The sequence below is a fragment of the Equus caballus genome, chromosome 22, assembly GCF_041296265.1.
Source record: "Equus caballus isolate H_3958 breed thoroughbred chromosome 22, TB-T2T, whole genome shotgun sequence".
In the NCBI taxonomy this organism is placed as follows: domain Eukaryota; kingdom Metazoa; phylum Chordata; class Mammalia; order Perissodactyla; family Equidae; genus Equus; species Equus caballus.
In genome coordinates this window covers 37,046,567-37,072,811 of record NC_091705.1, presented here as the reverse complement: position 1 = coordinate 37,072,811, position 26,245 = coordinate 37,046,567, and the positions used below count along the sequence as shown (strand labels likewise).

General features: G+C 46.7%; 1 protein-coding gene across 50 annotated transcripts in view; it reads left to right on the top strand.

Annotated features, from left to right (window-relative positions):
* Window positions 1-26,245, top strand: part of ZMYND8 (zinc finger MYND-type containing 8) — a 116,713-nt gene that overhangs the window by 29,861 nt on the left and 60,607 nt on the right. For 23 of the 50 annotated variants that reach the window (XM_070247906.1, XM_070247913.1, XM_070247915.1 and 20 more), the window contains 6 exons: window positions 6,054-6,202; window positions 13,971-14,114; window positions 17,081-17,194; window positions 19,746-19,838; window positions 20,950-21,037; window positions 23,944-23,999. In XM_070247906.1, the coding sequence (XP_070104007.1) occupies window positions 6,054-6,202; window positions 13,971-14,114; window positions 17,081-17,194; window positions 19,746-19,838; window positions 20,950-21,037; window positions 23,944-23,999 (644 nt within the window). Of the gene's footprint in view, window positions 1-514; window positions 2,289-6,053; window positions 6,203-13,895; window positions 14,115-17,080; window positions 17,195-19,745; window positions 19,839-20,949; window positions 21,038-23,943; window positions 24,000-26,245 lie in introns of those variants that run through there. The other 27 variants (XM_070247878.1, XM_070247914.1, XM_070247897.1 and 24 more) reach the window with 3 other exon arrangements.

The window sequence follows — 26,245 nt, the reverse complement described above, 5'->3', positions numbered from 1 at the left end:
GTCCTTCGATAACTCTACAAGACACCGTGATCTCTATCTTACCGAGGAATGAGCACAGAGAGGTTAAGTAGCTTCTTTAATGCCACACTGCTGGGTAGCAGAAGAGCTGGGTCCTGACCACTGTGGCACCCTGCCTGTGTTGTCTGTGACCCGGCCTGTCAGAGCAAGCAGCCCTGACTTCTGTGTAGGGTGACCAGCTTGTCCTGGTTTGTGCGAGACTGTCCATCTCCGGCCAGCCGACGGTTGGTCACCTTGCTTCTGTGGCCTGCTGTGCCTGTGTCAGCCTGTTGACCGAGGCTGCTTCTCATTCAGCGTCCAGCAGGCTCACCGGCGAGCGACATCCTTAGGGAAGTTTAACACCCACAGAAACCCATCACGGGGCTGGTCCTCGTGAGGAGGTGGCCAGCCTCTCTGCTGGGGCCCTTTCCCTCCCCGGAGCAGACGGTGCCCTGTCATGGTATGTCATTTCCTAGACTCTGCAGAGGGTGAGTGCTGTGACTCAGGCGCTGGGTGTGTGTAGGGGAGGCTGCCCGTGTGGCTTGGGCGGTGGGGCACTGGATGAGTTGGACAAGTGTTTGGGAGAGGAGATGGCCGCTGGGCCCCGCTCAGCCTATTTTGTGGTTCTGGTTCTGGCGCCACCATTGGAAGATTGGGAGGTGAACACGCGTCGTGGGGACTGCCTTTGAGAGCACGGCTTGCGTCATCAGCGAGTGACACAAACGATTTCCACCTTTCTCCCGATTCCCAGAGCTCCTGTTGAATTCCCCTACCACCACTGCGGTTGAGAAAGAAAACGGCAAAATGAGAGTGTCCTCTTGAAACGGAGACCCTGGATTAGGAAGTCATCTTGCTACAGAGCTGAGACAAGCCTCTCCCTGGCGTGAGGCCACTGGTGGGCCTGGGTTCGAATCCCAGCCCTGCCACTTGTGTGATCTTGGGCAGGTGACCCAGAGGGAAGGACTCAGAGGCATTTTGAAAGGGCCTGGTACACTGTATGTAATAAAAGAAAGTCTTCGCGGTTAATACCCATGGCTACGGAAAGCTCAGAGGCCAGGTTATCTTGAAGTAAGGTGTCCCTTAAGTCAAGGGACATCTAGGAAGGGCTGAACGGGATGATTTCCGGTGGTTCACAAGACCGAGCAAGGATGTCGTCACCTGCTTGCTTCCTAGTACCCAGCAGACTTTCCCATATTCAGATTTCAGTGAAATGTCACAAGGAGGGGAGAATGCTGCCACTTCCTGCTCCATGCCAAGCTGTTTTCCTGAGTCATTGCTCTGTCCCTTTCCTCTAGGCAGCCCCTCCCTCGCCCACGTTAACTCCTTCAGAACCAGACTTATTTTGAGGGGTAGGGGTGGGAGGCTAAGGATCACTGGTGGGCCAACCCAGAACTGCGGGTCCTGCTGCCTCGCACGGAGGTCTTTTCAGATCACGGGTGAACCGTTTTTTGGGTGATTGTCTAGGGTGGCTGTTTGTCATGATTCCAAGTTTATAGATGAAATGCATTTAGCAATACGTCCTCGTCAGAATTAAGTCGTTAAAGAAGAAGAAAAAAAATCTTTGACTCAGCTTTCTGGAAAAGATCCTCAAGGCGGCTTTGTTACCATGGCTACAGCAAGCTCCACACCCACCGTTCTATCACCACCAGTGGCCTAGCCCCCACTGGGGTGGGTAGGTTTTTAAGTCAGCATGCTGGCCCGCTATCTCGTCCCTCCGAAGTAGGCTGGATCCAGCCAGCATTTCCCAATTCTTCTCCCTAGGAGCCTTCATTGGAAGCCTCTGCTCTTGACAGCTGTGTCTCTTGTTCGGAACCTATTAAATTTCTACTCCTTGTGTCCGGCTGCTGAACTCTCCCCGACTCTGGAGGGGGAGTCGGTGTGTTTGTAACCGGGAACAGAATTGGGGTTTATGTTTCACTGAGACTAGAAGGGTTGGAATCCTCTCGGTTTGGGGCAGCCTTGGGCTGGACCCCTCCTCTCGCCGAGCAGGACCCTGCTTCCCTCCTCTTTCCTGCTGGGTTTGGGCAGAACGCCCTCCCCAGCTGTCTCAGTTGCTTATGAGTGTATTCATTTCTAGTGACTTTTCCCCCTCTGTCCCATGAATTAAAGAATTTTAAAGTTAAAAGGGATTTCTTAAGATCCTCTGGCCCTGTGGGTGTTGATTTTTAGAGTTGTTGACACCGAGGAGAGGGTGAGGTGGGCTATGCCCCGTCTTCCCAGGAGATTGTATCCACGCACGGAAACCGCGCCCTGTGGATCGTGCGTCCCTGAAGCGCTTTCCTGGACTCCAGGTAAGAACTTGGGGTCTGGTTCCTTTCTCTGCCTCGCTTCCCATGTCACACATGTGGCCTTGAGGCTCTGAGCAGTAGGAGACCTCCTTGGGGTCCTCTCCTCTTTGGCTGTCTTCATTCTCTCACGTTGCCTCCATGCTTGGCTTCTGTGTCCTCAGTCTTGAGCCTGCCCCCCAGGTGGCCGTGAGGAAGCAGAGGAGACTGGCTCCCCAGGGTGGAGCAGGATTCTCCAGGCTTGAGAACTCGATTCCACGCCCCCCCCACCCCCGACCCCCACACATGCACCCTGTAGCACCTCAAACCAGTGTGCGTCTGAGTCCCCTGGAGCACTTGTCAAACCATAGGTCACCGGGCCCTGCTCTGGAGCTTCTGATTCTGTAGCTCCGACGTGGAGCCTGAGGATGTGCATTTCTAGCAAATTCCTGGGTGATGCTGTTGCTGCTCGTAGCGGGGACCACACTTTGGGAGCCACTGTCCTGGCGGATCTCAGCCACGGGCGGATAGCTTAGACGGCCCAAGGAGGGGCTGGTGCCCTTTCTGGCCCGTGGGTGACTGGGTGTGGGCTGGCTGTGCCCTTCATCCCCCGTGCGCCATGTTCCAGCTCAGTGGTTCTTCGGAGGCTGGTACCACTCCTCTGGGAGCGTTTGGGAAATACGTGGGGGCGCTTTTTGTTGTGACTGTTTGAGAGTACTGATGGCGTTGGGTGGGAGGGTGCCGAGGTTGTCCTTGTGTTGAGGAGGAGCTGTCCTTTGCAGAAATCCGTAGCTTTCCCCTGAGAAGCATTAAAACGCGCTACTTGTTTTCTCCCGAACGTGCCCCCAACTTTCCCTTGGCGTGTCTTTGCACATCTCCTTTGTTCTTCCAAAATCTACCCACAGACTGAGCAAAACATACAAAATCAAAACCTTTGCCCAATTGCTTTGAATTTTTGCCTGACCAGGACGCCATTTCTTCCAGGACGCAGCAGCCCCTTGCAGCCCCCAAAACCCTGTTCTTAAACACCTGTCCTCTGATTCTTTGAGCAGAGTTGCTTGGGTTTAGCAGATCGACATGCACCAAACCCCAAACTCCCTGCTGCGCTCACAAGCCCACGGTGATCAGCCCCAGCTTGTTTGTCTGGTGACATTTTTTATCCCTCATTTGCTCATTACTGGCTTTCATTTGCACCTGCTGCTTTTCTATGTGAAACGGAACCTCTTAAATACCTCGTTTTAAAATTTTCTTTGGGCCTGGCCTAGTGGCGCAGTGGTTAAGTTCCCACATTCCGCTTCGGTGGCCCGGGATTCGCCGGTTCGGATCCTGGGTGTGGACATGGCATTGCTTGGCAAGCCATGCTGTGGTAGGCGTCCCACATATAAAGTAGAGGAAGATGGGCACGGATGTGAGCTCAGGGCCAGTCTTCCTGAGCAAAAAGAGGAAGATTGGCAGCAGTTAACTCAGGGCTAATCTTCCTCAAAAATAAAAAACAAATTTCTTTATTTCAATAAAGTAGTACAGACATGTGAATGTACACAAGGGTACACAGTGAAAACTAATGCCCCCAGGTTCCCTTCCCAGAGGCAGCCACCAGTCCCCCTTTTGAGCTCTGCTGTATTTTTGTGCTCATCCAGGAATATGTTAGGCTTATGTGAACATGGATATATATAAAAAACATCCTTTTTTGGGGGAGTATGGTGGTCTGTTCGTGGTGCTAGCCGTGTGTTTCTTTTTTAACCTGATACGGAAGCTTGGGGAGCGTCACTTCGTGTGGAGGTGTCTCCTCGTTCTTAGTGACTGCAGAATATTCCACAGGATGGCTGTCGTGTGTTGTCAGACCCGTCCTCTCTCTGTGGGCATTGAAGTCGTTTCCAGTCTTAGGTACAGCATGCAGGGAGCAGATGAGTCATCTGGCATGTGCTTTGCTCCCCTGTGACTGTGTATTTAGAATGTGTTTCTAGGAGGAGGTTTCGGGGTTAGAGACCGTGTGGAGAAAGCCAGGGTTTTCGCGTGTGATGGCCGCGTGGAGCATCCCTGTGGGAATGAGAGGAGGCGCTCTCCGGGGTACATGTCAGTCCCACGCCGCGGCTTTCTCTAGTGGCTTTGCCCACTAACCAGCTGTCGTGTGCCTCTGGGCCAACCCTTTGGGCTCTCTGGGCCTCCGTTTTGATGGCTGTGGGATGTTCCCCCGAACTCTGGGGTCTGTTCTCCCTCAAGGTGCCTGTGGTTAGCATTTAATTGCCTCTCAGGGCCGTGTGTCAGGGTTTTCCTGCCCAGGGAGACTGGAGAGTTCCATGGTGTGGAGTGGATTTTGCAAAAGCAGCTCATTGTCCTCCTTTGTGAGCGTGCTGGAAGATGCCCCGCCTTTCGGTCAACAGTCCACCACTGGGAGGCCTTGCGTGCGGCCCTATTGGACCCTGTTAATCTGCCCTGGTGGCTCTTGTCCGGACGCACAAGGATGGTGACACATGGTGCAGCCCGCGTGCTGGGACCTGCCTGAGAGTTAACCCTGGAGGAGGAACGTCGTCAGGCTATCTGGGAGATAGTCACCTTTCTGGATTCCTCACCCCATCCCATCACCTGTGCTGGCCCCTCTTCTGGTGCTTGTAGCTTTTGTTTCTCCGGATGTAAGTGCGCCAGGCCGAGCCATGACATCCCTAAGCTAACCAGACAGCCGTCGAGCATGGAATGGAATCAAGTCCTGGCAGTTGAAGATTGGATGGTGGGGGAAGTAGATATGTGTTTAAATGAGATGCTGAGAGAATTAAAATAGAAAGGAGTGGATGGGCAAGAGTGGGGTAGGCGTACAAATGAGAATCAGTGAGAATGTAATTTGCGTGGAATTCTTTGAAGGAGAGTTGCAAGTACGATGAGTACCGGTGACGGGGCCACGAGCACTTTCTGGTGGGTGGGTACATTCTTCTTACATCGTTACACTTTGTTAGCCTGACAAACGCGAATAAATATTACTGTGTTCCACAAAGAAGTGTGTTTGCTTTTGTTTTCTTGAAGCGTGTGGCCTTGGTCTATCTTTCGTGGTTTCTTGCTTTTGCCGTCAGGCACGGGTGTGGAGAAGAAATACTTCTTTGGGATAAGGACAGTACCAGTGCCTGTGTGAACACTCATGGCAGTTGGATCATGGCCTTGTCAACTGGGACACAGTAGGGAAGAGTGGGGATTGTGGCAAAATGGAGGGCACGTTCCCATCTCAATCTGAGCACCTGGTATTCAGATCTGTCTGGTGCCATAAGGCTCTGCAGGCCATGATGTATTTTTTTATGAGAAGCCAAAAATCTAGGGGATTATGTGAAGTCTCTTGATTTTTATATTTTATTTTATTTTATTTTTTTTAAAGATTTTATTTTTCCATTTTCTCCCCAAAGCCTCCTGGTACATAGTTGTGTATTTTTTAGTTGTGGGTCCTTCCAGTTGTGGCATATGGGACACCACCTCAGCGTGGCCTGATGAGCGGTGCCATGTCCGCACCCAGAATCCAAACCAGTGAAACCCTGGGCTGCCAAAGTGGAGTGCGCAAACTTAACCACTGGGCCACGGGGCCGGGCCCTTATTTTTATATTTTAAAATATAAAATGTTATGTAGGCCAAAGAAAGACTGTGTGGCTTCTGAGACAGGCAGTGAAAAGAGTGGGTAAGTGTGTTCCCGGGGAGGAATGCTAAAATGCTATTGGGTTTGGGAACAAAATGTGTTGTGTCCCGCACACACCCTCCCTGCGGGGTCTCGGCCTGCCTGCCTGCTTTAAAATATGTGGTCCTGTATATCTCTTTCAGATCCTGGCTCCACAGAGAGAACAGCCCAGAAAAGAAAGTTCCCCAGCCCTCCACATTCTTCCAATGGCCACTCGCCACAGGACACGTCAACAAGCCCCATTAAAAAGAAAAAGAAACCCGGATTACTGAACAATAGCAATAAGGAGCAGGTAAACGGCCGCTGGGGATGGCGTCCACGCCAGCACGACAAAGGCTGTAGGGAAGCCTTCTGGCTCCCCCCGGGGTTTCCTAGTAGCTCGAGTTCCTGGCATTTAGCAAGCTGCCTTTCTCCAGCTGTCATTTGCATAGGACAAAAAGGGCAGCTCAAAGGGGACCTGTGTAGACACTTCCAGGGGGTTTTCAGATCCGTTTGGGGGACAGGGCAGTGACCCAGATGGGATGAAGATACTGTGCATTAGGGTTTGGGGCTTTTCCTGGGATTTTTTCTTCATGCCTTAGGACTGTTGCCCTACATGGCCCGAGGATTTTCCCTTCTAGGCCATGGCCAGCAGGATGCTTCCGAGCTTGGCCTGGAGGTGGCTGCGTGGCTGAGACGTGCTCCCTTCCGGTCTCAGTTTTCTCATCTGTAAAATCAGAGGTTTAGGTCCGTGGAGAGGCAGCCGCTCTGCCTGCCCATTGCCCCCGGTCGCTTTTGGTGACTGGTCACCATGCCTTCTCATTGCCCTCGACATGGGCGGCAGACCCCACCCTCCCTGGGCGGCGAGGACCCGTCAACTAGATGTGAAAATCTGTTTGTCCTCTTGGATCTTGTCTAAGGAACCTTCTGGCTTAAAAATCCTCTGATGCAGGCTAAATGTGCTTCTGATTAAAAAAAAAAGAGAGAGAGATGCTTTAGTGGGCCATGAGGTCCAGTCTCCCAGTGCTGGAGGAGACGGGAGGCCCCAGTGGTTCGATGCCACCGCAGCAGGGCCTGCTTGGGACGTGTGCATCCATTTTGTGCGTTACGGAGAGCTGGAGTGGGCCCTGGGGATTCAGGTTGAATAAAACAAGATTGCAGCTTTCACGGGAAGAAACCTAGCAACAGTTAAATGCCCAGGACTGTGAGAGGGCACGTTTCTGTGCTCTAATCTATTTTCATCCTCAAAATTACATAGCGAAATGCCAGCTCTGCTTTTGCTGTGTGGCTGTGGGCAAGTTAACCGCTCTGTGCCTAGTTTTCTCATCTCTTGAAATGGGAATAATGATACTGCCACTGATTTCACAGGGTTGTTGTGAAGATGAATTGAGCTGAATGACATAAATACTAATAATAGTAAAAATTAAGCCAGGCTCTACGCTGAGTGTAATAATCACACAAACTATATGTGAAATAATTAAACACCAGTTTTAGAATTGTTCTAGGCCTGAGCTGTTTAGTAGGATAGCCACAGGCCACGTGTGGCCATTGAGGGCTTGCAAGTGGCAAATGTGACTGAGGAGCTGAATTTTTCATTTAATTTAACTTAAATGTAAGCAGCTGCCTGTGGCTGCCTGTAGCTCCCGTGTTGGACTGTGCAGGTCTAATGGGTTGGGAATCCCATTATAGGAGAAAAAACTGATGGGTCCTAAATAAATTTCTGGGGGCATTGCAATTTAAACATACTGTCGTTGAAAACAGTACTAAAAGCAGTGCTTACAGTGTGCCACGTTCTGTTGTGAGCATTTTTCTGTGTTAATCTTAATGTTTATAATAACCCTTATAATTGTCTCCGTTTTACAAGTGAAAAAACCAGAGGTTCAGAGAGGTTAAGTTGCCTCCTCAAGGCTTCAGAGCAAGTGAGAAGCTGCATTTGAGCTTAGGTCTGCCTGTCTGGCTTGATGCCAGTGACAACCCACCCCTGTCACCCAGGAGCCGTCCAGTAGCTGTTGGGATTGAAGACTAAGAAAGAAACTTTCAGGCCACAAATAATCCACAAACCTTCACTCAGCCAGTTAATTCACCTTCCTGGGCAGACCCTCGTCTTGCTTACTTATTGGTAACAACCAGTAAGCGTGAAGCAGATATTGCCCCCTGTGTGTAGAAAGTCTTTTATTTACCTCCCCTCTGTGTGTGCGTGTGTGCACACATGCTTTGTGAGTTCCTGCCTGTCCTTTAAGAGTTGGCTCACCTCTCTTTCTGGAAGCTGATCAACGTGGGCAGTCCAGGTGTTTTCTCTCCCTTCCCCATCTGTGTGATAATACCGTTTCCGTAACACTTAAGCCTCATGACCACAGTGATGTGTTTGTAAATCTGTGTCCCCCTCTGGACTGGGAGCCTCAGACAGTGGCCAGTGTCTGACGGCTGCTGTCGCCCCAGAGTTTGACACGTGGTGGGAGCTCCTGAATGTAGACCGCACTCTGGGCGTGGAACATGGCAGAGCGTGGTGACCCGGCATAGGGCGTGTTTATGCTCCTGAACAGTCATCTTCAGTGTTGATAGAAGAGTTTACAGGACTGTGGCACTGGAGGAAACTGTTCCAGACCTGAGGCCTGGCTCTTGCCAGCCCCACCGCATCTGGGGAACTTGCTCTGTGACTTTGTCAGTTGCTGTCTCATCTCTGAGCTTCAGTTATCTTGTAAAATAGTGGTTTGGACGAGGAACACTGTAAGGTGGATTGTCGGTTTTTTTTTCAGATCGAAAACTCCGTGGGGCTGAACAGCCACGAGTTGGCAAAGGAGAAATAGCCTTAACTGTAAAAAAAAAAAAAAGAGTATTCTGACCCTTGACTCCATGGTTCATTCTAGCGAGTAATGTTTACGGAGTAGGGGCAACTCCCTCCTCCCCGTCTGCCTTCCTAAGGGGAACGAAATCCCCTCAAAATTCTTCTGGACACTTCCTTTTTCTTCTTTTTTTCTTTTAGAATTAAAGAATTAAAAAATTATGGAATTAAAAGTAAATTGTAGGTCTGCACATGCTGGGTTTTACCATCATAATATAGTCACCAACATTTTTTTTTAAAAGATTTTATTTTTTCTTTTTCTCCCCAAAGCCCCCCGGTACATAGTTGTATATTTTTAGTTGTGGCATGTGGGGCGCCGCCTCGGCATGGCCTGATGAGCAGTGCCATGTCCGCGCCCAGGAGCCCAACTGGCAAATCCCTGGGCGGCCAAAGCGGAGCACTCGAACTTAACCACTCGGCCATGGGGCCGGCCCCTCACCCATTTTTCATGTCTTGGGAATTTAATACTTTTAGGAGAGTTTTAAGAACCACTTTTAAACACACTTTATTTTTAGGGGAAAAAGTATTCTAAGATTTATAATTAATATTTAAAGCCTTTTGGTCATGGTGTCACCCCTTAGGAAAGGTTTGAAAACATGTAGGTGCTTTTTCTTGCGAGCGGTGGTGGTGGTGGCGGCGGGGACACCTCACAGCCTAGAAGGACACTCCTTGTATTTTGTGGATGAGAGTCAGGTTGCCAAACACCCTGCAGTAGATGGGGCAAGAAACATCTTGTCCTCAAATGACCTTAGGGCCTTTACTAAAAAGTATGACTCTCCTCTTTGCTTCCTGGGGGTATTTGAATTCAAAGAGTCCTTTTGGAAGATTCTCTCTTTTTTTTTTTTTTCCTGCTCATCAAAGGATTGAGAAATAATCTGTTAACCTAAATGGGTTTGGGTATACCTTTGACTAAACATGGCAAAGAAGTCATGGGGCCCCTCATGACCTCCTCTGGGTACAGGGTGTACACATACCGTAAATGGTGGCCTAGGACTTATTTTGTTGAGCCCATGCATTGTCTTAAAAACTGGGGCATTTCACAGAAGTCCTTTGTTGGGCCCGGGCAGTGTATTGACAGTTGAGATAGTTCGGGGGGCAGCAGGTTGGCCGGCATCTCCCTGAGATCAGGCAGCACTGGTGGCATGTGCCCACCCAGCTGCCTTGGTCACTGGAGCTGAGTGGGGCTGCCCCCTTAAGACGGGCATGAACTCTGCCCCTCCCTGCTGTTTCGCCAGCGTTGGGGCTGAATGCCAGTGCCTTCCTCACCCTCCAGGCCTGGACAGGTCTTCTTAGAGACATGTTTTGCCAGGACCCATGGTTTTTATCAGATGGCATGGGGACAAAAGCTGGAGCAAGATCTATTTTTATTCATGTATGTTACCTACGTGGCCCTGTAGGAATTTGAGTTTGTGGTTCCCCCGTCCCCAGCACGTGTGCCCTGTGCTCCCACACAGTCAGAGCGCTCATTCTCCGGGTTACACAGACCAGGTGTTGGCAAACTACAGCCTTGTGGGCCAGATGTGCCCTGGAGCCTGTTTTTGTAAATAAAGTTTTATTGGCACACAGCCACATTAATACATTGACATATTGTCTCTGGTTCCTTTTGCACGGCAGTGGCAGGCCTGAGTCCTGGCAATAGAGACCACGTGACTGACTGACTCGTATATTTATAGAACACTTTATAGAAAAAGTTTACCAGCTTCTGGTATAGACTGGGCTATTCCAGAAGTGAATAATCAAGCCTGTCTATTTTCTTGTTAAGCCGACCTGTGGAAGAAGCAGGGAAATAAGCACATTTGCTCACGCAGCCTGCAATTATCCTGGAATAACACAGGTTGCAACCCGTTTGCTTTACCAGCTGGTTACACACCTTATACGTGTGGGGGCGAAAAAATCATAACTCATTTTACCTGAAATGATTTGCTCTTTCTTTTTTAAATATTCCATATTTGTTATCAGCTGCTTTTTAGGGAGTAGGAAGCACAAGGAGCAGATAAGGCCAGTGTCTGGTTGACAAGGAGGTTACCCGGCAGCTGGTTCTCAGTTCTCAGCCGCAGCGGTGGCCGCAGGGAAGGGTGGAATCTCCTGAAAAGGGTCTGGGGCAGCCTGGCTCAGCCCTGGTGTTCCTCCCAGGAACGCCCACCCCACCAAGATGGGCTGTGGCAGGACCGTGGGGGAAACTGAACTTCTGAAGTGGCAGAACCCCCGCTTCTATTGAAAAGGACCTGGGTTGCCAGCTCGGGAGATGAGCTGTCGTATTTGATTCTCCCAGTTTCATTTACATCTTAACGACTCTTCCTATCCTGTTATTAATTTCCTGAAAGGGAGTCAGGCACTGGAATATGGCTCACTGCCATCCTGCAGAAGCCACAGAACCATCCTGGAAGACCCTGCCAGCTTAGAAATAGTTCTGCTTGCCCGATAGGTGTGGTTTACCTTTCAATAGGAGTTTCTCTTCTCTTCTTCACCTCCCGCCCCCTCTTCCCCCGCTCCTCCTCCCTCTCTTCCTTTTCCTCCCCCTCTTCCTCTTCCTCCTCCTCTTCCTCTTCCTCCCCCTCCCCCCTTCCTCTTTCTCTTCCTCTACCAAGCCCCCCTCCCTCCAAAGAACCTCAACCATTTTCCTAGGCAGATAGATCCTCTACGTTTGTGGCTTTCAACTAAAGGCAGTGTTGCCCCCCAAGGGACATTAGGCAATATCTGGAGAGATTTTTGGTTGTCAGAGTTTTGTGCATGGGGGTGCTACCAGCCTCTAGCCGAGGAAGCTGCTACACCTCCTACAGTGCACAGGACAGCTCCCACAATGAGGAATTTTCTGGCCCAAACGTCCTCAGTGCCAAGGTTGAGAACCCTGCTCGAGATGCTGGTCTCTGTTCACATGCCCTTCTGTTATGTTTCTGGCTTTTTTTTTTTTTTTCTTAAAGATTTTATTTTTTCCCCTTTCTCCCAAAGCCCCCCGGTACATAGCCGTACACTTCAGTTGTGGGTCCTTCTGGCTGTGGCATGTGGGACGCTGCAACATGGCCTGATGAGTGGCGCCATGTCCAAGCCCAGGACTCGAACCGGCGAAATCCCTGGCTGACAAAGCGGAGCACGCGAACTTAACCACTCAGCCATGGGGCCAGCCCCTCTGGCTGTCTTTTTAATTTTCAGATTTTTCCCTCCAGCATTTTGCATTAAGCAGAAGTTATTTTGAACTACAGAGAGCGTTCTCTGAGGGGGTCCCTTAATCATCAGAATCTCTTCTGCATCCAGCATCATGTTATATGGGGCATGGGGACATGAGAAAGGGCTGGGAGACCCAGGTTTGAGGCCTTGCTCTGGGCCTAGGGATCAGATAAGTCTTTTTAACCTAGTCTTTTCATCTGTCAAGTAAGACTAGGGCTATGTACCCTGAGTACCTCTCTGGGTGGCTGTGAGGGTAAGATGAAGATGGTGTGTGTAACAGTATATTGAAAAACGTAACATGGAAAGAATATTTTAACAATGATGTCACCCTCTGGAAACCAAGCAGAGTGCTCTATCTTAAACATTGTACTGAAACAGGGAAATAACTGGGCTCAAGAATTATGCAATCACTCTTAAAAGTCTTAGTTATTTTCTTAGTAGAAATGAAAACGGGGAGGCTTGAAAGGATTGGTTAACAAGATCTGTTAAATAAGCGTCTGTGGGGCTCTTTCTCAAGGAGTGTGGAAATAGCAGGCATTGTGAGAACATTCAAACCTCGTAGTAAGAACCAGGAACGAGGAGTCATGAACGCCTGCAATCTTGGCCACTCTTTGCCTTTATCCTGGGGGTCCTAGCCATTAAAATAAGGAAAAAAGAAAAGTAACGTAAAAATATTAGACATGAACAGATGAAACTGATGTTAATTTGACATGATAAGATTTTTAATCAAGAAACTATTAGAACTGTTTATATATGAGGTCAGTATTAAAAATCTCACAGCATTTCTATGTACCAACAATTACTATTTAGAAAATATAATAGAAAAAGATCCCATTCACAGTATCAACAAAAATTACGCAGTCTCTAACCAATATATAAGATCTTTTTGGAGGAAATTGTAATGTTTTACTGAAGGACGGGGAAAAAAAACCTTGTTCTACAAGGAAGTTTGTTCAAAGGTAGGTGCTGTGGTTGTAGCTGAGCTGTAATCCGTGGAATCGAGGCTCAGAGTGGGTTGAGTAGCTCTCTCAAGGTCACACAGCCAGTTGCCAGGTCATTTTGACTTCCTCGTGTTTCCAAGCGGGGTTTCTTATTGATTTCTGATAGACATTTCCCTAATGAGTTTCTTCTGAGTAATTGTATGTGTTGCAGTGTGCCTTTGCTGGATTTCTACAGAGTATCGTTAGGGAAACATTTCTGCCAATATTTTGGGATAGGAAGGGGTCTGGCTCCCATGAGTTGGCCACTCATCGAATCTTTCTGCCGTTGTTGGTTCTCAGCAGGAGGTGGGGCTCCTCTGTGAACACGGGGATCTGCTGTGGCTGAGAATCCCGGCTTTAGGAAGCCTCTTGTGCTCATACGTGCCTTATGCATTGAGGGTGGACTTAGAAACAGATGACCATCTTTTGGTGGCTCAGGTCCAGTTGATCCGCTCTCCACTTGCGTGCTGTTGAAAGAATCCCAGGGCAAGTGCTGTGCTTCTGTTGGCTTTGTACGTTTAGACTTCTGCACGTTGGGCCCTTAACCGTATTAGCAATATTAGTAATGGTGGCACTGTGTTGAATGCGTCCATTATGTCATCCCGTTCAATCCCAACCACAATCCCACGAACTTAGGTGTTGTCACCCCCATTTTACAGATGAGAAAAATGAAGCTGAGAGGTTGAGCGACTTGCCTGGGATCACCCAGCTCGTAGAGTTGAGACCTGAACCCAGGGATGCCTGGGTCGCGGCCATCGTGCTATTCTGCCAGGGCTGCCTGTTAACTCTTAGACACCAGCTTTTCCATCCATGGCCTCTTCAAATAGAAGAAAGAAAAATCTCTTACTATCTAACAACCTGCAAACTCTGTGTTTTAGTAGAGTCCCCCAAGATGGCTTTGTAATGAATGTTGAAATGCTGTAATTTTCTTTTGTTGTTATTGATGTATTTGTTCAAATTCCTTTTGAGAATGCACATTTGTTTTGAAACCGAACCTGTCTTTCTTGCCTACATTTCAGTCAGAACTAAGACATGGTCCGTTTTACTATATGAAGCAGCCACTCACCACAGACCCTGTTGATGTTGTACCGCAGGATGGGCGAAATGATTTCTACTGCTGGGTTTGTCACCGGGAAGGCCAAGTCCTTTGCTGTGAGCTCTGTCCCCGGGTTTATCACGCTAAGTGTCTGAGACTGACATCGGAACCAGAGGGGGACTGGTTTTGTCCCGAATGTGAGGTTAGTTCTTGATGACTGAATGCATTATTCGCCTTGTTTCCTCTCCTTTCTCTCTCTTCCTTTTATTTTTAATCTTTCAAATAACCCAGATATAGGGAAAAGAGAAATTTCTTGCCTCGACCTGCTTTGTCCTGTTCACCTCCTCTTGGACCGACATTCAGCACTGCGGCTCTCAGGAACACAGTCACACAGAATGTTCTTTTCGGTTCTTCGTGGGTCTTGGGGTCACTTTGAGATCTGCAGCCTTCTCTGATTCTCCTGTGATGAACATTTCAGAAGTTTCCTTATGAACCTTGAACAGTGCACATATTTTGAAAAGACCTCACGCTGCCTTTTGCTTTCTTGGATCTCGTCTCCGCCTGTGTCATTGAAGCCTCGTCGGTAGCCAAGCTGGGAAGACTGGTTGTGGTGGTCTGTTCTGAGTGGTTGCCATCTGATGCTCTCATTCGTGGAACAGCTCTTTCTCAAGTGCCTGTTAGGTGCTCGGGAGTCGACAGAGAACAAAAAGAAGCATGAATCACATATCTCTCTTCAGGAGAAAAGGGCAAAAACCCAAATAAATGAAATTATATACAGCATGTTAGAAGAAGAGTGTTCTCTTAGAAGAAGAGAAAATGAATTGAACATGAAGAATAGGGAGTGAGGGACGTGCAGGGTGTTTCCTTTTTAAGTGAAGAGGTCCAGGAATGCCTCGCTAAAATGTGAGGAGGACCTGAACAAGGGGAGGAGGGAGCCACGCGGCCATGGGGAAGACGTTCCGGGTGGAGGGAGCGCGAGTACGGACCCCCGAGCAGAAGCACAGGGACAGTGACCGGAATGGGTGTAGCCTAAACACTCTTCATTAAACCAGTTATTGCGGCTTCCACGATTCTGAGCTGTCTTCTCTTCTGGCTGACTCCCAACTACGATGCTTCTGCAAACGTTGAGAATAAGAATGTCACCTACAGAATAATTTAATGTGGAATGTCACTTGGATTCAAAGGTATATTGGAATTAGATCTCAAACGAGGAAGCTTTCTGTGTGTGAAATGGAAAGCTCTCCCAGATGTCTTTAGTGGGAAGAAAGCAAGCTATAGGATAGCGTCTGTGGCATCGCCTTTGTGTAGAGAAAGGAGAAAAATAAGAACTATATGGAAAGAAATTAGACATCAGATCAATGTGATGATGACATTTGAATGGTGTTCTGCTGCTAAAATCACAAAAGATGGCTGCTGCTTCTCTCTGGGACTCTAGATGGGGAGATGTGTAGGACACGCTTTGCCCAGCGATGCCCTCTTGTTCAGAGCCTGACCTCATTCTGCTTCATTTCGTGTGGGAACTAGAGCCTTCATTTATTTCCTTTTGTCTTGACCAACCCTTCCCAGTTATTTAATAACTTTGGGAAAAAGATAGTGGCTCAGATAGGATGCTTTTGCTGCAAGTAATAGATCTTGATGAAAGGCGATTGAAACAATAGGGGTTTATTATCATGTGTAGAGAGGACCCAGAGGCAGGGCCAGGCTAGAGTTCTTTCAAAGCTCGACTCTTTCCATTTCATTGTTAGGGCGATGTGTTCCTCATGGCTGTAAGATGGCTGCTGGGGGTTTTATCACGAGTGGCTGAACAAAAATCTTCCTGAGAGAACAGCGTTGTCTCCTCACTTCCCTTTTTGTTGAGCAGAAGGACTTAGCCCGTTGGCCTCCAGCTGACTTGCCCTTGGGCTCATTGGTGGGGATTGGATCACGAGTCCCGAGGCGAAAAAGGCTTGAAAATGCTTGTCTGGCACTTTTAGTCTATATTGTGGGAACCAGGCACTGCCAGCCAGGAGGAAGGGGTCGGGGGTGGAGGGAGAGGAGGTGAATGACAGTTGAGCAGGCGAGCCAAGTGTCTGCCACGGATAGTTACCTGGAAACAGACTGAAATTCAAACAAGCAGATGTCTCCGTCTGAGATTTAGAGCCCCGAATTTCTTCCAGGGGCGAATTGGGGAGCCTGTCAACTGGGAGACTACTCTTTCAGGCTCTGGTGGCTAAGCCATTAGACACGGGCGTCGTGTACTGTTCTCAGCGTCTGAGTGCCTCTCGTGTTGCCCTTTTCCTCGACAACCAATCAGATACGTCTGCAAATTCCTTTTGGAGGATCCAGAGATAATGAAGAAAGGAAACTCAATCCAAGTTAATTGGAGAAAACTTTTCTCAGCTCTTCCTACACAGATGGTTAAAGAGTTTCCTGACATCGTCAAAATTTGCTATTTTTGTTGTTTCTGCTACATAAAGATTCTGAGCCTCTGAGATTCAGTATCAGATTTACATAGCAGAATCCGGTTTCAGATATTTCTCTGGGGCTCTTCTTTGAGGGGACTTTCCCTTACAAAATGTCATTTATGCCCATGGAGATAGACAGCTAGACTACGCTTCTCATGTAGGTTTCCAGAATGTCCTGAGTGGGTTCATATCCGTGGTGACAGAGAATGAAGTCATACTTATTATTAGTCTCCTAGCATCCTTTGGATTCTTTCTACAGGGAAGACTGTCCCTTCCATCAGTGATGTTGTTGAGTTAATGCCCTGTCAGTTTCCGGAAAGATAGCCCAGAACCTTAAGAGGATCAAGTCAAGTGGCTGATTCATTGTGGGAAGAGATTACCCTGAAGCCATCAGTGGCCTTTCCTTTTATATCCCATTCTTGAAACCTAAGGTTATAATAATGACGATTTTTTAGTTCCTCTCCTACCCACACCTTTTTCAGATTATGTCATCTTCGTGAGCTAAACATACTTCTTAATAAGGTAATCAATAGACTGGTGTGCTTTCCAGTTTTTATCCGCTGATCCAGTACATAGTCAAGTAGATTGGAGAGAAACAACTTGTCTCATTTAGATGGAAATTATTTTTTGTGTGTAAGCTTACTGGAAAATTAGAAAAGGGAAATAAGTACACGGATAGTGACTTTCTTTCTAACTGGACGTTTCTGTGATTCTTGACTTGTAGAAGATTACAGTGGCAGAATGCATCGAGACCCAGAGTAAAGCCATGACAATGCTCACCATCGAACAGTTGTCCTACCTGCTCAAGTTTGCCATTCAGAAAATGAAACAGCCAGGGGTAAGAAGGAAGTTCCTCTTGGTATAAATGTACATGGAAATAGTGACATTTCTTTTGGTCTGTTAACATTCTTGTTCTGTGTAGCCTCAGCCTTAGCCTGTGCCTACTCTTTGGTCCTTCTTATGTGCCTGAATTCAGATATCTGTAAATTAAACATAAGATATGATGACGTTCCGTTAACTCTATGGTGAGTGCTCTGTGTCCCTGAGGAGCTGAGTCAAAAAATGACATAGAGTAGAAAGCTGATGGCGATTTAAAATTCTGACTGGTTGTGAAGTGAAACCTCATACCCTGTTGGGGGAAGGGGCAGTTTTGTGCTCTTTCCCATGGGAGTTAGTAAATTCCATTTTAATGAGAAAGCTGATTATAACCCAGTTTATTTATAATCAAAGTCTGCTGATGGAAACTTCGAGTAAAACTGAACTGGTGAGATCCCATAAAGGGTGAGAATTTACGTAGTTCCTTCACCTGTGAAAGGGGATTTGATGGGCAGCCTTCACCCCTTAAGAAGAATCCGCATGCGAGGGTAGGGCTGCCCCCTTCAGCTGGCAAGCGGTGCGTTTCACCGTGGTTTCCCTCCCAGGCGGCCCAGTCACGAAATCACAGCCATGGTGGTTTTCGTTTTTGCGGCAATTTTCAGGAAGATGGCAGCAAAATACCTTGGCAGTAAAAATAAAATGTTATGACAGTATAGTCAACATATTATGACATTTTTCCTACAGAAACTGGAGGGGTAGGCTTCTCCTTTTCTGATTTGCACGGAGGCACCATATGGGCTAGTGGTGACCCTTTGGGAAATTCTTCATCATTTGCTTTCTAAGTCAAATGAATAGACAGAAATGTAGAATCTCAGGGCAGTTAGTAGCTTCATTTCCATTTAGTGATTTAATTTCCTTAAAGAAACAAGCTTTAGTTTTGAGATTATATTCTGAAATTTGATATCACGATGAAAAAAAAGCCAGCGTGCCAACTGGGTGTTGCTAAATTGGGAGTCTGTTTGTGTCTTTAACAGAATCTCAGTCAGTGGGAGCAAAAGTGTATAGCCTCAGTTTGGTTAAAACAAAAATTACAATTTTTTTTACTGTGGGGTCATTTTGGTGTTGAGTGATAAGGAATTATTTCCTGTTTTTGATAGTCGCCAGCAGCTAGCACTTAGCCTGTTGACAAAAAGAATATACACGTAGTCTGGTCCACACTGCAGAATTATAAAGCAAAAGGAAAAAATCAAAGAAGGCGTTAATTTCTCACATAAATTGATAGGAAATCAACCGGGGCAGAAAGTTGTGGATTTTGTTGAAGCATCTTTTTAACTTAAAACGGCCACACTTTCATGCTGGATGAAAGAAGGCTCTGATGACTGTACATGGTGACCCCGTCAGATGCCTTGCTTGAGTATAATTTGAAGTTTAATTAAATCTTCTAGATATTTTTATTGATAAGTGAACACCACCCATCAAGAGACCAGGCCTTGCATTTTGAGCTTGTTCAAGTAGGACTTAAGAACGTGGATCCAGGGGCCCAGCCCCGTGGCCGAGTGGTTAAGTTTGTGTGCCCCGCTTTGGCGGCCCGGGGTTTTACCGGTTTGGATCTTGGGTTCAGACATGGCACCGCTCATCATGCCATGCAGAGGCGGCGTCCTGCATAGCAGAACTAGAAGGGCTTACAACTAGAATATACAACTATGTACTGGGGGCTGTGGGGAGAGGGAGGAAAGGAAAAAAACAAAACAAAACTAAACTAAAACCATGGATCCAAATGAAAACATTTTACACAGTCCCTGTGTTGAAGGTAATTTGCCTTCTCAAAGGAAGAGGAAAATCTCACTGTCTAAAATTTTTCCCCATGGGGTAAATTGTCTTGGCACTTAGGGGAGCTTTACTTGCTGTGTCATCTCTAGAAGTAGCCAAATTTCACCCTCAGTTGGCTTTGATTATGGGCGTTTGCAGTGTAAATAAGGCTCGTTCAGAGTTCGGGTCTAAAGTGACGGATAGTGTTTTATTCTTATTCATCTTCATGTAAGAGGACAGGACCTGTTGTTTGGATATTTATTGAAAACAAAACAAATAAAACCAGAATACCCCCATGATTATTGATAACCAGGCTGAATTAGAAGGTGATTCAATCTGCAGCTCCCCAAGGTCATTCTTTTTCTTTTTCTTTTTTTCTTTTTGCAAGGAAGATTGGTGCTGAGCTAACATCTGTTACCAATCTTCCTCTTTTTGCTTGAGGAAGATTGTTGCTAACATGTGTGCCAATCTTCCTCTATTTTATATGTGGGAAGCCGCCACAGTGTGGCTTGATGAGTGGTATGTTAGGTCCATGCCTGGTTTCTGAACCCACGACCCCAGGTTGCCAAAGCGGGGCACGTGAACTTAACCACTGCACCACCAGGCCGGCTCCCCCAGGGTCATTCTTTTTTGGAAACCTTTAGAACTGGATTGTCTGAAAAGTGGTCTCCATTTCTCCAGTATTTTGTTGGTATTAACACCTTGTCTTGCATAGTAATGATGGGTTTGTGCCTGTGTGTGTGCATCTTTTCTCTCTTTTATAGACAGATGCGTTCCAGAAGCCTGTTCCCTTGGAACAGCATCCCGACTACGCGGAGTACATCTTCCATCCCATGGACCTTTGTACCTTGGAAAAGGTTGGCCTCCATCGAGGAGCCCACAATTGTCGAGATGCCTAAAGACCCTCTCTCACTTCCTCTGCCCCATCTCAAGTTAGATGGTTTCTCTGCCTTTCCCCTGCACCATTTTCATTTGGATGGAAGGACTCTTGACCCCTTTCTCCTGTAACATTCTTCCGAGGATTGCAATGGAGAGTTGGAATCCACTGCTTGGCTCCACTTACTGCTAGTGATTCCAGCTTTTTACCTGAAAAAGTTGTAGCTTCTAAGAATTAGGGATTTGATTGATTTGAGCCTTACCTCCTCTTCTCTTTCTTCTGGAGGTGCTAATGAGAGCAGCAGGAAGGAAGATGAGAAAATGAAGTATCTGGGACACCTCCAGATTAGTAATAAAGATGTGGCTGAGGCTACTGATAAGGATATTTCTTTAATGCCTGAAGGTCTTTTAAAAACTCATGCTAAAATTCCACGCTGAAAGTTTGCACTTGTAACCCTTCAGATTGTGCATGTCGTCCTGGTGCCAGTTTTCAAATTGTTGGCATCAAAACGTGGATCGAGAAAATTGTGGATGTGGAGAAAACATTATTTCCTATTGTCTGCACGGATGACCCCTGAACAGTAAATCTGACCTGCTTTGGAAAGTTGCATGCACCCTTAGGGTGTTCAAAAAAGAAGACATTCAAAAAAGACAGGGTTGGAATCCTGGCTCCATAAGTGAATAGATTTGGAACTTTGGATCAGCTCCTTAACATTCCCATACCTCAATTTCCCTGTCTGTCAAGTGGGAATGATAATAGCTGCTTTGCTGAGTTCTTAATCATGCGGCTTATGTGAGACCATTAGAAATAATAGTAAACACATAAGTACATATAATATCCTGGCTCCTTGGAATAAGCTGCTTGATAAATGATAGCTGCTGTAAGATGAGAAAACTCAAGTTAGTGTGATGAATTCAACGAGTGCCTTTTTATAGTTAGAGATCTCAAATACAATAGCATCTTGGGAAACGAATAAAAGCATTAATTAATTTGGCAAATGACTGCTAAGAAAATTATGTGGGGGACGCAGGTGTGATGGGCTGTGGCTTGTATAGACTCACTGATGGTTATGCTCTCCCTTTTCTCCCCAGAACGCTAAAAAGAAAATGTATGGCTGCACAGAAGCTTTTCTGGCTGATGCAAAGTGGATTTTGCACAACTGCATCATTTATAACGGGGGTGAGTGGCTGCAATGACTCCTAAAAAGATGCTGTGTGTATTGCCCGTTTTCCCAGCCTTCATAAAAAATCAGGCTCTGTTTTCATGCATCAGGGCCAATAGCTGAGAATAGCTGTGTATAGATGGCTAATGTGTGTGAATAGGGGCAGTGCTGTGTACATTTTAAGGTATAAGCTGACATCCACAGTGGCTTTCGGCCGTATGGCACTGCTGCCTGTCCTTTTCAAAAACTTTATTTTAATGGAGGAATAATTACGTACGATAAAAGGCTCAGATTTTACATGTACATTCCATGAATTTGACATATGTGTAACCACCTATGTAATCACAAGCCCAAATAAGATCTAGAACTCTCCATCACCCAGTATATTCCTACGTGCCCTTTCCAGCAAATCTACCACCGTTAAAAGGAATTCCTGTTCTGTTTTCTTTTACTGTAGATGACTTTCACATAGTCTAGAATTTCATATAAATGGAGTCGGAGGTTACACTCTCGTGTCTGGCTATTGTCCTGCGGCACAGTATCTTTGGGATTCATCCACATAATGTGTGTCATGTGGTTTGTTTCTTTGTATTGTTGAGTGATTTTTAGTGTCAACATACAATTTATTTATCCATTCACCTTATTGATGCTGATGGGTTGTTTTCAGCTTTTGGCTGTTAAGACTAAAGTCACTGTGAACATTCTTGTACACGTCTTTGTGTGGACGTGTTTTCCTTTCTCTTGGGTAAATACCTAGGAGTGACATTCCTGGATCATTGAGTAGGTTTATATTTAACTTCGTGGGGAATTTTGCCAAACTGTTTTGCAAAGTAGTTGTATCGTTTTACACTTTTCCCAGCAGTGTATGTGAGAGTCTGACTTGTTCTCCATCCTTGCCAATACTTGATGTTGTCTGTCTTTTTAATTTTTGCCATTCTTGATGATATGAAATAGTATGTCATGGTGGTTTTAATTTGCCCTTCTCTAGTGACTAATGGTATTGAGCATCTTTTCATGTGCTTATTAGTCATTTGTGTATCTTTTTTGGTAAAATACCTATTTAGATATCTTATTCATTTAAAAAAATTGAGTTGTTTGTGTCTTCATTATTATTATTTTTGTTTTTTTGAGCGAGATTAGCCCTGAGCTAACATCTGCTGCCTATCCTCCTCTTTTTGCTGAGGAAGACTGGCCCTGAGCTAACATCCGTGCCCATCTTCCTCCATTTTATATGTGGGACACCTGCCACAGCATGGCTTGCCAAGCGGTGACATGTCCGCACCTGGGATCCGAACCAGTGAACCCGGGCCGCCAAAGTGGAACATGTGAACTTAACTGCTGCGCCACTGGGCTGGCCCCTGTGTTTTCATTATTGAGTTGCCGGATTTCTTTGCATTCTCGATAAAGTTTTGTCAGTTGTGTTTTCATGGATTTAGAGGATAGAGCTATCTGGACAGAATGGAGGAAGATTTCCATTAAAATCTCTCGTGGCACCTTTCCCATTGCCCCAGATTCTCCCACAATCCTCTGTCTACCTTCTGGCCAGGTGGATCTTTCAGTGTCCTGCCCCATCCTGTTCCTGTCATCTTTCCCTCCTCTTGTCTCCTGCTGGAACACTCTTTCCTTCTTTGCCTTGGTGACTTTTCCTTATCCTTCTCTCTCAGCCTGTCCGTCCTCTGAGGAGCCTTCCCTCGTGACCCAGGCCATAGTATGTGCTCCTGCTTGGGGCTCTCACAGTACCTGTACTTCCCATGGCAGCACTTATCATACTTTCTGGAGGGTACTGTTTTTATTTGTTTGAGTTGCTCACCAGGATGTAAGCTCTTTGAGGGCAGACACCGTGTTTTGTTCCCTGCATACCCTTGGGTCTAGCACAGACTTAGCTAGTGTTTAAGGAAAGTTGTATGAATGGATAGATGTTTGCTGAAATAGATGTTTTGCATTGTGAACTCAGTGGCAGGGCTAGGGGTTCGGGGAGGGGAGAGAGTCACTAGGCATTGAGAATTCGTGTGAAGATTATAAACTCAAAAATACAGCAAAGCCTGTCAGATCGTATGAACAGGTGAACGAGGTCAGGTGCAAGAAAACATCAGCAGGAGCCAGGATGTCCATTGGCCATGGGGAGAGCTAGAGATGGTGCAGGGCGGGGAACTCCTACCCGGTCTGGAGGGGCCGCCACTAGACGCTCCGGTGGTTTATTGGATTCAGAGTTATCAGATCTGGGTGTTCAAGGCGAGCCAGAAATCTAGATATTTGTGTGTGTGTATGTGAAATCTTCTTGCCAACAAATTCATAATTTCTTAAAATAGCTTTTGAAGAAAGCCTGGCTTTTGGACCATCTTCTCCTGGTTTAGTGCAAAGGTGAGGGATTTAGGGTTAGATCTGGGGTCACTCCCTCAACTCATTAGCTAAGTGGTCTCAAAAGCGATGACTCTTCGAGCCTTGGCTTACTCATTAATGAAATGGGAGCATTTATACCTGCTTCCTCCTGTGGCTTCTTGAGGAGTTCACAAGAAAATGTATTTCGAAGCACTGGGCACACCAGAGCTACTCTATTAAATGTCTTCTTTCCCCTTTCCCCTCTTGGGTAGGAGTTTGGGACACTGGATAGAATAAGGCTCATTTCTGCTAATTTGAGCCTTTAGAATGTGAAAGCGTCTTTCAAATGTTAAACCATGAACTGTAGGTCAGCCCACACGAATTGCTCTGTTTCAGAGATGATGACATTTTGACACCAAAGATTGGTCAACATTTTTGGGATGAGTCACATAATTTGAACCAATATTAGAAGCCAGAATCCTTTGGTTTTTAGCCTTTAAAAGCTTGATCCTGGGGAAAAGCAAGTGAAAAGGTTGTTAGAGAAAGTATAGTCCCAAGGCTGGGTCTTTCCATTTCAGTTAATCCTATTTTCTTGTTCCCTTAGGAAATCACAAATTGACGCAAATAGCGAAGGTAGTCATCAAAATCTGTGAGCATGAGGTATGTGTTTCCCACTGTCCTGTTTTAAATGTGTCCAGGGTAAGAGGTTGTGGTGGCTGGAATTTCCATTCGCAGAATCTCCCAGCGGGTCGCCGTGGTGATGCCGGGATTTCTTGAGGCTCAGACAGCATCCCCTCTCTTCAAGGAAAGTAAAAGTAACCAAGAAGGGACCCCAGTATGTTATAAAACACCCTTACCTTAGCCTTGATTTCAGGGAGATGGAAATTTTTCAGGCTTCTTGCAGAAGCTGTTTGGGTTTGGACATTATTTGGGGGAAAGGTCCTGACTGTAAAGTGACTCAGCTGTCCTGGAGAGTCTGTCCTCTTGCCCGCGTTTTGATGGTGTGGATGAAATGAACCTGCCGGGCTGTGTGCCCTGAGGCTCTAGTGGTTGTGGGACAGGCTGGTGGCACAGATGGTACGAAGGAGCCTTTCTTTATTAGACCCCACATTGTACAAGTAAAACACCGAGTTGGAATGGCCTTCAGCCTGTCTGTGCACTTTCATTCATTCGTAAAGAAAACATTTGGATATCTTAGGATATGTCCATGCCTACATACTTATATAGACAGTTTTGTAATCTACATTTTTCACTTAGTTTGAGTGTTTTCCCGGGTAATTAAGCACACAGGACGAACAGAATCTATCATGGCTGTTCTGATGATTGCCTTAGTACAGTTAGAAAAGCAGCTACAGGTCCGAGGCTGTCAACACGGCCCCGGCTTTAGGTAGTTATTTCCCGATTGTCTTCTGGAGAAGCTGTAGCAGGTTATACAGTAACCAGGAGTGGACGAGTGTGGGAGTTTTTCTGTGTCCTTTGCAGTATTGGAAGTTCTGGTTTTAAAAATACACATATCTCTGTTTTAATGTGATGAGTAAAAACAGTGGCATCTCACTGTGATTTTGGTTTGCGTTTCTTTGATGACAAGTGGTGATGGACTATTTTTGATGTTCGCTGGCGATTTGGAGTTTTGTGTGGGCGAGTTGTCCCGCTGTTTCCCTGGATGTGGGAGCTGAAGCTGAGGCTTTTCATTGGGGGTTGCCCCGAGGTGGCGTGTATTGAACCCGGGTACACTGTTCTGTCATTTCTGAATCCACCTCTCGGCAACACACTGCTGCTTGTGGGCTGCAAGGCCAGGGCTGCCCTGGACCTCATGTTATCAGTTTGTTCTGCCCAGTACCTTTGGAATAGCCCAGGAGTAGAGTGAGTAGAAGAAGGAAATATATTCCACCATTCATTCATTTGTTCATTCACTCATTTATTCCTTGGCTCGTTAAGTCAGTCAGTTATAATTGATTAATCATAATTATAAATTACATAATCATAAGTAATTAATTATAAATAATAATGGAGCACTTGCTAGGTGTCCTGCACCTTGCATGATTCAGGAGATAAGAGAAAATCAAGTCAGACGATGATGGGAAGATACCAGCAACCCCTACGGGCAGGGTGGAACCTGTGGACTCTGAAGCCTGACTCCCTGGGTTCAGATCCCAGCCCTGCCACTTTGCCGCACTGAGACCTGGGGCAGGTGACTTGACTCCCTGGGGCCTCCTTTTCTCCCTCTGTGAAATGGGGGTGACAACAGTCCTACCTCAGAGGGGGTTGAAGAGTAAATGCGTTAATACCTGTGGAACTTACAGTGACAGCAGCACGCTCTGAATCTCTGAGAAATGCTACTTGTTGTATTCATTACTGAGTCACTTGGGGGCTTTACATTTATCTCATACAATTTTTATAATGGTCCTGAAAGGTAGGTACTTCTCTCATCCCCATTCTTTTTTTTTTTTTTTTTGAGGAAGATTAGTCCTGAGCTAACATCTGCTGCCAGTCCTCCTCTTTTTGCTGAGGAAGACTGGCCCTGAGCTAACATCCGTGCCCATCTTCCTCCACTTTATATGTGGGATGCCTGCCACAGCATGGCTTAACAAGTGGTGCATAGGTCTGCACCTGGGATCCGAACCCACGAACCCCAGGCCGCCAAAGCGGAACATGTGAACTTACCTGCTGCGCCACAGGCTGGCCCCACTCACCCCCGTTCTGTAGATGAGGAAATGGAGGCTCAGACAAGATAAGCAACTGCTCCTGAAGTTACAGAGAGCTAGTAGATGGTGGAGTCTGAATGGAGATCCTTCTTCAGAAGGGAGCTCCCAGGGCCCTTGGTTCTGAGGTGTGGTGGTACTCTGGGGAGGGTACTTTCTCAAGAGGGAGGAAGACCGTAGGTAACTTCTAGAATTTCAGATTGT